Source organism: Sipha flava, unplaced genomic scaffold (assembly GCF_003268045.1).
Source record: "Sipha flava isolate LNK unplaced genomic scaffold, YSA_version1 89_pilon_pilon, whole genome shotgun sequence".
Lineage (NCBI taxonomy): Eukaryota > Metazoa > Arthropoda > Insecta > Hemiptera > Aphididae > Sipha > Sipha flava.
The window spans coordinates 149,123-163,706 of record NW_020273631.1 but is presented as its reverse complement, the minus strand read 5'-3'; the positions used below and the strand labels follow the sequence as shown (position 1 = coordinate 163,706).

The following is a 14,584-nucleotide window of genomic DNA, read 5'->3' as shown; positions in this document are numbered from 1 at the left end:
TCCCCACGCGAGCGAGCCCACGGAGACCTTCCGCTGTTATCAATGGTTCTTATCTCGTCTCGTCGAATTATTTGCGACTCGACGGTCGACACTCAACAACACACACACGTCGTATTATTATACACATATACACACAATTATTATTATTATTGTCATTTATTTTCGTTCAAAATAGTATTTTTTCCCCCATTCGCATTCTTACGGATCAAACTTAGCGCTTTTGCTCCGCGTAAATGTCGTCCGTCAATCGTTCGCTCGTCCGTCGCCTGTCCAAATTGTACGATTCGTCGTCCTAGGGTTTTTTTTGTCTGCGTCCCGCACTGTCGCTCGGTGGAGGCTTCCTAGTTAATTATGCGTGTTGCGCGAGACGATTGTTTCGTTGTGATGGTCATCTCCAATGAAGGACACATAGCGCATTAATATTCCGAATGTGTAGGAAAACGATTCTGGTTCACGCGTTCCGATCAATTTGACAAAAACTCTAAGCCTATATTCGTGTAGGCTATGAAATTGCGTAAGTTTCATTATTTATCTTATTATTATTATCTTAACGTCTATGACGTACATAACGGTTCTGAGAGTTCCAGGAAGTATTACAATGATTGTTAGTATGACTATCTTGACGTTTTTTATTTCTTTTTGCAGTATGTAAAGTTAAAAGTGGAATTTTGTGCACATTGTGTGTTAGCAGCATCTAACTTTCACAATGTCCAGAAGGTAAGATGCACCTATTCGATTTTTATTTATGTTCATCTATAGTTAATTTTTATTCATATTTCAATAAACACTGTTAAACATTTGATGTTCAATTTAAATAGATGGTTCCACTCTCATTTAAATGGCTTAGATGCTCAGCATGTACTTTTAGATGAAGGTGTGGAAGGGTCATTTTTAGTTCGCAAATCTTATAGCAGAAAAGGACAATTTGTCTTATCTGTTAGGTAAAACTCAATTAAATTTATTATTTGCCCTCATCTCATGCATAATTTAAGTATACATTTTTTAGGCATGGTAATAAAGTTAACCATATAAAAATCCATAATGATGGTGAATTTTTCGATCTCAACGGTGGTGAAAAGTTTACAACTCTAACAGATCTCATTGAACATTATATGACTCATCCACACGTGCTTAAAGAACAAGGTGGTATACCATTACCTTTATTAATCCCAATTGGATCGCCTGAGCCTACTAATGAACGATGGTTCCATGGTCAAATGTCAAGAAAAGAAGCTGAGTATTTGATTTTAGAGAAAGGACGTCCTGGTAGTTATTTAGTTCGAGAATCACAATCCGATCCTGGCAATTATGTATTAGCTGTTAATGTTGATGAAAAAGTGACTGAAATTAAAATTATATTTAATGTAAGTGTGAATATTTAATTATTACCTCAAAATTTTTAAAAATTAATTAATTTAATTTAGTTGTTTTACTGTTTTGATATATAAATATATATTTTTTTTTATAAAAAATTGACTTACATAAAGTTTCATATTTAGGGAGAAAAGTATCATATTGGTGGTGGAGAAGAATTCTTATCCTTGAATGATTTAATGAAATACTACAGTTTTAATCCTATGGTTGACCATCATGGATCAGTAATACATTTAATGAACCCAGTAAACGTAACTAGAATTAGTATTGCTGGGATAGTTGATCGTGTATTTAAACTTAAGGTAAATTGTATTATGATTATTTGATTATATATTTGCATTATTAAAATTCTTTGTGAAATATTTAAATATACACTATGAAAATCATAATATTTGTATGTAAATTGTGTAAGTTATACATAAATTATAGTTTTAAAATGTCTATTTTAATAGCATATCTTTTATAATATCTATATTCCTTAAAATTTTAGAAGGTTAGATGAACAATATATTGTAATATTTATTTTATCAAAATAAAAAAGGAAAATTAGATATTTCTACTAATATAATAAAATATAAAATATTGCTTTTTATTAAACATAAAAAATGTATGCATCTTAAAAATATGTTCTGATCTATACATTTTTTTTGTATATGTATATGTTTTGCTAAACCAACTATTCATATTTTTTACTTATTAAAACATAAGATCATAGTATTATTAGAAATGTAATACTAATATTATTTTCACCACATGTAACATTAAAATACATGACATAAAAAGTAAAAATAAATCTATTAAATCCTATTAAAAATAAAAAAGTTAAAATGAATTATAAGAATGTTGGAAGACCAATGCATACTTGAATAAGAAGTTATATAGACAAAATGCTTATAAGAAAGATGTTTAGATGAAATGGCTGAATTGTGAAAAAAAGTATGGTGAAGAATCTAAGAAGTTTTTATAAAAAAAAAAAAAAATGTTTTTCAATCTTTATGTTGAAGAATTTAAAAATGTTCAGAATTATATTTTAAACTTTTAATTCATAATGAGACTAAAAAAAAATGTAATTGAGTGGTAGTATATTGCAGAACACCATTTTTCCTAATGTTTTAAATGGGAGTATTTGTTTTAAATTTGAATTCTTATCTAAAAAAGAATTTGTCAAAAGGTGACTGAAAATAAGAACAAAATTATGTTAATGTTATTTTTGTGCAGATTATTATTATTATTTTTATAAGCTAAACTAAAATTGCTTTTTTTAATTATTACAAATAATTTGAAACTGAAAATCAATTTTTAAATTATTTATAAAATTTGTTTTTAATGATTCACTATTTATTTGTATACTATTAATACTTAACACTACTTAATTTACTATTATTTTTTATGAAGTATAAGGAAATACTTTGCAAAATTAAAATGTCCATTGTATATTAATTAGTTTTAAGTTGATTCAAAATATTGCATGGCATTTTTTACATGCAATTCATATATTAACCATGAAAATATATTATACAATAGTATAACTTTCAACTAAAATATTATGATTTTCATCAAAAAATAAGTATTTACATATTTTATTCAACGTAACTATTAATTGTTTTTAGTTTAAAAGGTATTTTTCTAAATAGTTTTTTTATCTTGGTATTTAAAAATAAAATTTTAACACTCATATTTTAATATGTTTTAAATGTATTATTCTTATACCATAGCATCAAAAATACCAACACTATTCTTTTGGAACTGGAGGTTTTTGGGAAGAATTTGATGTGTTACAACAATGGGAAACAAAAAGAGAGTCAACTAAAGATATTGGTTTTTTAGATGAAAATAAATCAAAGAATCGATATCGAAACATTTTACCATGTATGTCCATTGTTTTCACATCACAATAATGATTTATTTTTATTTTTTTATAACTGTTTTAGATGATCATTCTCGAATTGTATTAAAAAATTGTGATAAAAGTATACCAGGTTCAGACTACATAAATGCTAATATGATCAGAGTAATAACTTGAAAATCTTTTTTTTTTTTTTTATTATAATCTAAAATAATATTATGCAATTTTATTTTTAAGCTTGATCCATTTGCTTTAGCAGAAAAATATGAAACTCGTAATTACATAGTCACTCAAGGTTGTTTACATAATACAGTTAATGACTTTTGGAAAATGATATGGCAAGAAGATTCTCGCGTGATTGTCATGATTACAAAATTGTTTGAAAAATCTAAAGTAAGTTATCATAAATGTTGTTAAACATTTAAATATTAAAAATTGTTATTAATTACAATATTTTTAGGAAAAATGTGTTAAGTACTGGCCTGATTTAGGTCATTCATTTGATTATGGCAAAATCACCGTGGTAAATCTTGGAGAGCGTGCTCACCAACATGATATGATAGTTAGAATATTTGATGTTTCCATTCCAAATTACAGACACAGAAGAATATTTCAATACCACTATATGGTAAAAAATATTACATTATTGCTAGGGCTCAAATATTGATGAGTCATTAATATGTTTTTGAAAAAGTGTGTAGCTATGTGAGTAGTATACTGAAAAAAAAAATGAAATTATCAATATTGTCCATGTCTTAATTAATCATCCTACTTACTTTAATTGTTTTTATGACATTTTTTTAGGGTTGGCCAGATCATGGAGTTCCATCTGATGCTGGCTCATTACTTGACTTACAGTTTGTAGTTAATGTTCGCCAATTCAATATAGAAGCCCATTCGGATGTTTCACATCCTTTAACTGTGCATTGCAGTGCTGGAATTGGAAGAACCGGAACATTTGTTGTTCTTGACCTTCTCATTGGTCTTATAAATCGAAAAGGTATGTGTTAAAATGTAACTACAATATAATTAATTGCAGCTTATACATTGTGTAACTATTATTTCTACATAAAATAATACAGGTCTTGACTGTGAACTTGATATTCAACGAACTACTCACATGGTAAGATCATTTCGTCCTGGCCTTGTACAGTCTGAAGCACAATATCAATTTATATATACAGCCATTAACCATTATGTACAAACAATATGTTCGAGAATATCTGCAGAAAAGGTCAGCACTATTAAGAATAATTGAATAATAAATATGAGTGACTATTTCTAAGACTAAGAAGAGGTTTTTTCATTGTTTATCAAATTTTTCTGTTTAGAAAATTGAGATTTTCGGACGAGAATATCTGAACATAAAGTATACAGAAGAATTAGCAACAATTGTAGGTGAAGAAAATGTGCCAACTCTAAATCCTTGTACAGCACATAGGGTTTTAAAAAATGCTATTACATGCAACACCTATCCTACTACTGATTCTCCGTTAGTGTCTCCAACCCTGGACAAATCAAATGTTGTTGAACTTCTTGGTTATGACCCTGGAAAGCCACTGAGTACGCAATCAACTACCCTGGTTACTACAGATTCGTGTCCTAACTCACCTACTTCTAACGTGTTAGTATGTTTAGATTGATTTAATCTGGTTCACTTAAATAATTAGTCATTGACATTTAATTATGATGATGCATCTCTTATAAACTTATTTAACTTATTTATTGCTTAAATTTCATATTTGAAGGCACACATTGTTGTTCAATAAGTAAGTATTGCCTAGTTAAGGAAATGCTCAAGTACATTGAGAATCATGATAAACATATTTTTAAAATCCAATTCTTTCTTTAGTTCAAAACAATTTAGATTTAAATTTTTATTTTAAATGCTAGTAGATTTGTTTAAAAATTAAGTATATTTTTTTATTTAGAAAAAGTTAAATTTGAAAGTTGAAAATATATTTTTTTTTAATCTCAAAAATGTTTGAACTCAAAATGTCTACAAAAGTTATTTAAATAAAGATGGCATTTCATTATTTATTTTATAATTTTTAATTGCTATAATTTACATACTAATGTATTTCAAATATTTTAATTCTTAATCCTTAACTCTATAAAATAATTATTGTTCACTATAATTACATGTAGTGGCGTACATTCGATCTTGCTCTGGGGGGGGGCTTAACAAAAATAATCGTTATCTTTTTTTTTTTCGTTGCTCAAATTAATAAAATAAATAACTACTATAAACAGATATTATTTTATGCAACTTTTTTACCAATTTACAATTTACTTTTATATTACAGTAAATTATTAGCTATCGGAATATAAAAACAGCATAGTTAAAAAAAAATTTCAAACATTTATCAATATAATTATTTAATTATCATAATATTTGTATAGTTGTATATTTTAAGTTTAAAGCGTAATAATGAAACTACAAATATATTAGACGTCATCAATAATAAAACAATTTTCTTTTTTTTTTGTCCCTGGGGAGGTTTAAACCCGGGACACCCCCCCCCATATGTATGCCACTGATTGCATGATTATAAAACTATTAAATATTTTCTTCAATTATACAAATTTACATTACTAAATATAAACTGTGAACTAATATAATATGTGAACTTGATAATAAATATAATAATTATTACATAAATATATAATATATATAAATATAATTATTCTTAAAAATTAAAATACATAATATCCTTCATTACTAGCAAAAACCAGATACTTTTTTAGAAAAACATAAAATTAATTTGATCCAATATGATTTTGAATTTTTAAACATGCTGCAAGCTATTTCATAGTTCACTCAGGTATGATAATTTTATTTTACTTAATAAACTAAATTATAAAAATATTTTATGATATGAAAATAATATAAGTTTTCCATTTATTTTACAGATTTGAATTACATTCCTATGCTAACATAACATCACCTTTACCGTCTAATGAGTGCGATATCGGGCCTCCGCCTATGGAAGCCCCTCCTCCACCCCCTCAGTCACCAATTATGATATTATGACTTTAACTTTGCACAACAAGTATAAATTATTAAACAATCGTCTTAATGTATAACATAGATTTCATCGACCAATGCATCTCATATTTTTTTATATATTAATACATTATTTTTTAAATAACAAGTTATTTTTAAATGTTAATTTTGATTATTGACGCCTAAATTAACAACAATTAGTCTACTATACATTCCTGGGTTTGGGCCAATTTAAATAAATAACTGCTAAATGTGACTGTTAAATTTTTATATACTTGAGGTTTGACTACAGCCTTTTGAGTTTGTTAAATTTAGTGAATATTGTTATTCATATACCTTGTATTATTTATTTTTATTGTTAAATTAAATTTAATATAGTAACATTGTTGTAAAATGTTATTAATTATATTATTATTTGTTAGTTATATCCAGGGGCATATTTAGAGGGGATGATATGGGTGTTGGTACACCCTTCCATTGACCATATTTTATGGTATTTCAGCAAATTGCAAACTTACTTACGGTATAATTTAATTCAGTGTTTCTTAGACTGTTTTCTACGGAACCCTGGGGTTCTGCAAAGATCACTTAAGGGTTCCGCGAAGCTTAAGTGATTTTTTAAAAAAAATACTTTATAATTTTCAGCTAAAGATTAGTAATGGCTAAAAACTGTTTTCATTATAGAAAAAAAAATCTTTATATATTAAATAACAATGTATAAGCCACATGGAATAGTCTAAATTTGTATTTAGTCTAATTAAAGTAATTATTATTAAAGTATTACAATATATGTATACAATTATTATTATTTTAAGTTTCAATTTTAACGTATTTTTTTAATTAAATACCTTTAACACAATATTATTTTATTATTATAATTTATTTACAAATAATCTTGAAAAAAAACTAAAAAGCTAAAAATAGGGTTTCCACGGATAAAAAAGATTAAGAAACGCTGATTTAAATAAACGTAAGTTTATGTAAATTAATTTTCATTAATATAATAATTTATATAAATACTATGTATTTATAAATGTAGTACGTGGGGGGCAGAACCCCCCACTTACTATAAGTATTAAATTTTAAAACACCGCCATTAAATGAATCCTGGATAGGTCACTGGTTATATAGGTTGATTGTTGGCCTTTTTAGTGAACAGACGTTTGATTTTTGCTATAGTTATTTATATGGATTAATATTTTCATTACGTTTTTTTTAATTTTGTTATAAGTTTTAGGATGTCTTAGGATTTAAAGTGTGTAGTATGTGATACTCGTTTCGCAGAATTAAATACACCTATAAAATGTGATGAATATGCTGCTCTTGTACATAATAAGTGTTCGGGACTTACTGCGTCGGAAATCAAATGTGTCTCAATGAAAAATAGAATTTTTAAATTTTTCTGTGTTCATGGTCTAAAAGACTTGCTCGATTTAAAAATATTGATTAAAAAATTGCTTGTTGAAAGTGAAAAATTATAGCTCACTTAATTCAAATTACTCATTAGATAATGAGTTTATTATCAATGAAATAAATTATCGTAGTAGTATATTCGCTGACCTGCCTAAGTCAGTCGTCCTAGACATCCCATATTGATTGCTTCTTTTCGGGCCGAGCTATTAAATAGATTTAGTACTAACGAATTTAAATATTAATGATATACAAAAAGGCTGTACACTTACGCCTCATATTAGTTCTTATCATTCACCCCTTGATTTTATATTATCTATTACAGATTCTACAATTATATCTGAGTCCTATTGTCCCATTATTCATAATTTTAATGGTTGTCAGTTTAATAATTTAATTTAAGTCTAGTTTTGATTTAAATTATAATTTATTAAAACCTTGATTTAGATAATTCTATTTCGAAATTCTATGAAATTCTAAATCATTCGATTGATATTTTTGTTCCTAAAGTAAAATTAAATCTTGAATTTCATAACTTACTAAGTTGGTCAAACTTATCACTTAGAAATTTAATTAATATAAAATGACAAGCTCATAAAAAATATCGATTTTCAAATTCTCTGTCAGATTGTAAGTCTTTTTCAGAACTACGGAAAATATGCATAGTTATATTAGCTAATGTACATGCAAATTACATTTTTAATATTGAAAATAATATTAATATAAATATAAAGTCGTTTTCGAAGTATATTCAAATTGAATACGGCTATAGTTGGGCGATATACATATGTTACACGGAGGAGTTCAACCATATATAACTGCGTCTAATCGTAAATAGTGATAATAAATGAAAGTGACAAGTATTATCGAAAGGTATCTAAAATTAGACTTATTAAAAACCAATTGCAATAAAGATATGACAAACAATAATAGTGGGATACAATAGTAACCCGCGCGACTAACGAAGGGTTAATGTCAAATCGTTCTAATATCCCGCTTTCTGTTAATTTCTGCTGATATTTATGAATGATATTGGTACGGGAAAACTTCAGAAATGCCTGGACAAAACGCAAACTGTCCACAATCCTTGGCCAAAATTATTGATTTATTAAAGATATTAATTCATTATAAAAATAAAACATAATTATTTATTACAAAGAAAATTTCACTTGCAAAATATCTAAAAACTATAACATAATACAACGCCATGACAGTTGACGCTACTAGCCTACTACTGTATAGTATATTGTGATACAATTATTTTCTTTGACTCGTGTCAGTTTTACCGACAATCGGCGGGAACAAGACAAATGACGAATACCGAATGCCGAATATTCGTACAAATATACCATTTCCACTACATGACGATTATCCAAGAATAGCAAATATTCGTCAAATACACGAGTCGTGGGAACCCGGCTTTAGATAGGTAACTGTTAATATCAGATACGCCTGGTTATACGGGATTACGAAAATAATAAAGATTTTACCACAAATCGCTATATAGCTGCAAGCCTACACCGTTTTTATTTATTAAAATAAATGTATAGTTTATAACTTACTGGCTATTACAATTATTTCAAGTTTTAATATGAGCAATTCTAGCCATAATATTGATGATGAAAGTGATTCAGAACCGCATCTCTTTCGACTATTTCTCTGCAAAATGTTAGTTTACCATGGCTTAATAACTCCAAATATTTTTTTCAAAAAGTATTTGAAAAGTAATTCCAAAAACTTTTTTAAAGTAATTGAGTAGTATTTGAAATACTATACATTTAAAGTATTTGGGTAGTATCTTAAATACTTGAAGAAAAATGTATTAGAGTATTTACTTAAGTAGTTTTTAAAAGTATTCTTTATAGCTCTGAGTATACAGTATAAAAGTATAATAAAAATAACCTTCAAAAACAATAAGGAATTGTGTCTAATTTCAACAAAAATGTCATACTTCGGCTTTTAACCGGTTAAACTTAGTTATGACCAACATTATTTAGGAAAACCCGTAATGTCTTATATACGATACTGTGGACTCATTTATTTTGACGGGGATGAAACGTCCGCGATTCAAAAATAATGTCAGAAATTATAGGCCTATATTTAAAATATCTAAGTTTTTAAAGCTATTATCACTAAAAAAAATTCTAACTTATCTAACATTAGTTTATCTCAGCATGTATTCCTACCTAAGTACTCAATTCAAATTAATATATATTTTATACATATTTATATAATATTATATATATATATATATATTAATATAAGAAAATAAAAACTTGACTGCGGTGCAACATGTTACAAGAAAGACTTTCTGGATTGTCGATTATACATTGTCATCGAGATCAACATATTGACATAGATAAAGTGATAGGTATATTTTCAAAAAATAATAGAAAAAAAGATTTTATAATTTAAAATATTTTATTAAGTTCAAGTTAAGTTAACTTAAGTTTTTATTCTCTTAAGTGCAGAAAAACAAATATGTGATTACTTAATTTATTCGATAAAATATGAATGTTATACTAATTTTTTAACACAAAATTATCAAAACAAGATGATTTTAATTTGAACGATACGACAGCGACAATCAAATGCAAGCCGCAAGTATCGGTAAAACTATGATTGTATACGGCATGCATAGTTAATTTAAAAATAGATTTATTGATTACTGTTATCGTAAAAGCTGCAGTAGTAAATAGTAATAGTGAAAGGGGATTAGAATGATAGGTATACATATTTTGATGACTCAAATTCTAAAAATGAAATATTAATTACAAAAGTCTAATTTGATACTTTTTTTGTTGAACGGGGGGGGGGGGGGGCAACTGCTCTCATTGCCACCCCCTTTGTATCCACCCCAGATTTTATATACATTGTTGAAAATAATTGCTATAATAAAGTAGCCCGGCCGTCAACTTTAATCGCGAGGGAGCAGCGAGTATTCAACACGCGGCGAGTAAGCGACTAGACCGATTACATTGAGCGACTTTAGTCGCAGCGAGTAATTCGCCAGCGACTAGCGAGTAAATTCGCTCAATGTAATCGACCCTTTATGTTACCCATTGACAGTTTTGGGAATAAATAATGCAAAATTTATCTAGATAAAAGATAATTTCATTTTTATCTAGATAAAAAAAAGATATTTTCAAATAATTTTATTTTTGGTCAATATTTCATATTTGTTATAATATCTATGAAGACTCAATTATAATCATTATCAATTGGTATCTAGGTGTTTAATGATAATTGTAGTAATGTTGTGTACTATAGTATTTATATACAGTGAAACCTCCCTTAACGGACACCTCTAAACAGTGGCGTATTTTCAATTTTTTTCTTGGGGGGGGTCCAATAATTCCAACATAATATAGATATGTAGGTACTGATATAAAAAAATAGTTTTTAATATATTATAAGAATAAAAAATAGTTTTTTTATTATATTTTATAATTTTAAAGTATAAAATCTAAACGTCTTTTTTTTTTTACTAAGTTCATCTAAAATGTCTTCTGGTAAGAGAGAATCTTTTCTATAAATGGACATCATAGCCAATCCATTAAGTCTATTCTAGAAAAAAAAAAACATAAATCTTACACAAATAAAAAAATAATATTTTACTGAATAAAATATTAACACTTACTTCAGAAATAGTATTACGTAAGTACGTTTTTATTAACTTTAATTTCGAAAATGTTCTTCCATTTGACGCAGTCGATACAGGGAGTGTTGCTAGAATTTGAAGCAAATTGAATATACCAGGATACATGTCTTTATTGCATATATTCAATGCATCAATTGCATTATTTGGCTTGTCGTTCATGTTACTTAATTTTCTTTGCCATAACTTGAACTCTCCAAGTACAACTGATGTAGGTGAATTGAATTCTTCTTTGTATGTATCAATTAATTTTATAGAATCATCTTCACTTCCTTTTGTGTCAAAAAGTGATTGAAAGCCATTTAAAATAGTTTTATGGTCAATAAATCTAGTTTTGAGCTGATTAATAAATGAGTCAATACATGGAATAAATATGGATATGCGATAGTACTTTTCGAGGTCGTCAGTTTTAATATTCATTCTATTTTTTTGAACATTAGATATTCTTGGTATCTTTAAAGGTGATTCAAATTTGTTGGCAATATTTTTTGCTTTTATAAAAATTTCATGAAACTCACTATCAGCGTTTTCCCTAAATGCATTTAGTTCGTCCGATGTATCTTGAGCCAAACTCATGGCCATCTTCAGATCAATATTGATCTTTTGAAATTGTTTCGACAGTGGTAGCCCAAATCCAAATACTTTTGATGTTACATGCAATGCTATAATAAATTCTGTAAAATCGAATTTCTTAAACTTTGTGCCTTATGAGAGGTGTCAGATGTATCATTCCATTCAGAAATTATATCAAGAGCTTCTACAACGCTTTCGAATAGTTCCAAAAAATCATTTATTGAATGATATCTCTCTATCCACCGAGTTTCACAACTTCTTTTTAATGATCTTTTTTGATAACACATTTTCCGATTGTTCAATAGCTAGTGAAAGCACAGCTTTACGTTTTGGAAATATAAAAAAATCCCTAAGTTTTCCAACAATTCTTAAACAATTTCGTATACTTTGAATACCACATGATGAAGAGACAGCAAGGTTGAGAGAATGGGCAGAACAATGAATATAAACGGCTAGTGGATGAGCTTGTTTTATATGATATTGAACACCATTATATTTACCCGACATTGCAGCTGCTCCATCAAAACCTTGCCCACGTAGATACTGTGTTTCGATTCCAAAATGTTTTAAGTTGTCCAGTATTAAGGTAGCTAATCCTTTACCAGTCAAATCAGCTGTCGGTACAAACTGTAAAAAATCTTCATGCAATGTACATGTTTCACGATTTACATAGCGCGCACAAATGGAAACTTGTTCAATTCCAGCTATGTCAGCCGTTTCGTCCACAAGAACAGTAAAGCATTTTGCTTTATTTACTCTATTAACAATCTTAGAAAGTAAAACAGAATTACAAGCATCAATAATGGCATTTTGACTAGTGGGACTAATGTATTTAATACGACCTGGACTTTCAAGGACTTTTTTTAAATTGGCATCACCAAGTGCTCGATACTTTAAAATATTACGAAAATTTCCATCATTTTCTCTGGGTTCCGAATTTTCTACTTCAATTTTACCAGAATCACGATGGCCTCTGGTTGACAAGTTTTGCTGTCCGCATAAAAGTATAGCTTCTATTATTGGAATAATATTTTTTCTATTTTCCATTACTTGTTTTGCATGACTAGAATCCAATTGGTTTTCAATAGATAATGACTGATTTTTTTTTTATATTAAGGTAATTATCAGTGTCTGATAAACATTTTAAATGGTATTGTAAACTGGAATGGTTTCTAAAAGTTTCAGTTGCGTGTTTCCAATTACGAAATGGTTTTTTGACTAAAGCACCAAGTGGTTGGGAATTGGTTCCTGCTTCGTTATTAGCAAATGCAACACAAAATTTACAAAACGCTCCATCAAACTTTAAGGTATACGCTAGCCAAGTAAATTTAGACAACCATGAAAATTGAAATCTTAAATTTTTTTTACAACTCACAGTTACTAGAAATTGAAAATTGTTTTCGGGTTTCCAGATTTGCTGAAGAATTTCTTCAATTTCGTGTGGCTTCAACAAACGATTCGTATACATGCCTATATCATACATATTAATATTCTCATCTACTCTTTTATCAGGAAATGTATTTGATTCATCAATATTGGGCGATAAAGAACGTTTTTTTGTTGTATGTGGTTCAAGAATTTGTAATGTTGGAGATTCGACTGTTTGATCTGATGGACACGCGACTGGTGCAATTATAAATGATTTCAATGAACTTTGTTTTATTTTTTTATTGGAAGACATATTTATTCCAATTCCAATTACCAAACAATAAATAGATGCAAATATACAGCTATAAAAAAAATAAAAAAATAAATTTGATAGTATTTATTAAATAATTATTAAATGTTAGGTTTTGTCAAATCTGTATTCACACCTATCACAAATGAGAGACCCTTGTATTTAAAAATAAATAGGTATTCTATATTAACTAATTTTAAACAAAAGGTTATTTAAAAAAAAATCATTGTATTCGACGATTTGCAAGACGATTATATGCAATACCTATGCATTTTATATCATAGACATTTATGAATCGATACACATCACAGAGACACAGGGTACAGATAGATTTTTAAAGAAAAAATAATATGATTTTGTATATAAAAGTTCAGTATATAATATAGGTTAAACGAATATTGAAGTATGCCTCGTAGCTCTGATAGTCGTACCTATATCAATAATTATTCTCAGTGCACGTTGACAATTAATATTATTTCTATAGCAGTTTAATAATATGTTGTCAACTTCGTGTTAAAACGTAAAAATAGGTTTACCTTATAGAAATATGACATTATGACAACAGTCGTCCATATCACTCTGATTATCTCTGGACAGAAAATAAATATTACGTAGGTAAACATGGTTCTAAATGAATACTAATTGCCGACCAGTTGACTCCATAAGTTACATTAATGTTTTATGTTATTATTAAAAATAATAAATTCCTTACGCTCGTTCAGTTCGAACGATATTCGGCCGTCATTTCTAATTCGGTCGTGCTCGAGACGGTTACCACGAGCACCGCCGTTTTTTTAATTAATAATTATAATATTATATTAGTTTTATTTTATTATTATTTTTATAATTATAATATTATATTATTAAAATAATGGATTAGACGGATGAAGAGTGTCTACTTCTTATTGATTTATTTAAAGCCAGACCAATTTTATGGGATCCGACTAATAGCCAATATAAGATGGCAAAAAAAAATCGACTATTGGTCTGAAATAGCTAAAGAAATGAATAGAAATGTCAATGAAGTGAGGAGGAAAA

The 14,584-nt window shown here is 27.8% G+C and overlaps 3 protein-coding genes across 3 annotated transcripts; 1 reads left to right on the top strand and 2 right to left on the bottom strand.

Annotated features, from left to right (window-relative positions):
- The first annotated feature begins 49 nt into the window (after positions 1–49).
- On the top strand, positions 50–6,580 carry LOC112693614 (tyrosine-protein phosphatase non-receptor type 11-like). Its single transcript, XM_025568762.1, has 13 exons — positions 50–514; positions 646–717; positions 819–941; positions 1,007–1,364; positions 1,500–1,676; positions 3,090–3,243; positions 3,306–3,385; positions 3,458–3,613; positions 3,681–3,848; positions 4,025–4,220; positions 4,303–4,454; positions 4,552–4,844; positions 6,134–6,580. Exons 2-13 carry the CDS (start codon positions 707–709, stop codon positions 6,252–6,254), a joined length of 1,989 nt encoding a protein of 662 aa, XP_025424547.1. The 5' UTR covers positions 50–514; positions 646–706; the 3' UTR covers positions 6,255–6,580.
- Positions 6,581–7,805: 1,225 nt separating this feature from the next.
- Positions 7,806–11,877, bottom strand: LOC112693700. Its single transcript, XM_025568890.1, has 3 exons — positions 11,278–11,877; positions 11,126–11,204; positions 7,806–7,843 (listed from the first exon to the last, which is right to left on the bottom strand). The coding sequence occupies exons 1-3, from the start codon at positions 11,875–11,877 to the stop codon at positions 7,806–7,808; spliced, it is 717 nt and encodes a 238-aa protein (XP_025424675.1).
- Positions 11,878–12,117: 240 nt separating this feature from the next.
- Positions 12,118–12,915, bottom strand: LOC112693699 (zinc finger MYM-type protein 1-like). Its single transcript, XM_025568889.1, has one exon. The coding sequence runs from the start codon at positions 12,913–12,915 to the stop codon at positions 12,118–12,120; it is 798 nt and encodes a 265-aa protein (XP_025424674.1).
- Between the last annotated feature and the right edge of the window lie 1,669 nt (positions 12,916–14,584).

Excerpts from the sequence above, each read along its gene's own strand:
- LOC112693699 (XM_025568889.1), bottom strand. The coding sequence starts at position 12,915 with ATGGAAAATAGAAAAAATATTATTCCAATAATAGAAGCTATACTTTTA.
- LOC112693614 (XM_025568762.1), top strand. Across the intron at positions 3,244-3,305 it reads ATATCGAAACATTTTACCAT|ATGATCATTCTCGAATTGTA; the intron begins GTATGTCCATTG and ends TAACTGTTTTAG. Across the intron at positions 3,614-3,680 it reads AATTGTTTGAAAAATCTAAA|GAAAAATGTGTTAAGTACTG; the intron begins GTAAGTTATCAT and ends CAATATTTTTAG.
- LOC112693700 (XM_025568890.1), bottom strand. The coding sequence starts at position 11,877 with ATGGCCATGAGTTTGGCTCAAGATACATCGGACGAACTAAATGCATTT. Across the intron at positions 11,205-11,277 it reads TACGTAATACTATTTCTGAA|AATAGACTTAATGGATTGGC; the intron begins GTAAGTGTTAAT and ends TTTTTTTTCTAG. Across the intron at positions 7,844-11,125 it reads AGACATTTTAGATGAACTTA|CTCGGCCCGAAAAGAAGCAA; the intron begins GTAAAAAAAAAA and ends TCTATTTAATAG.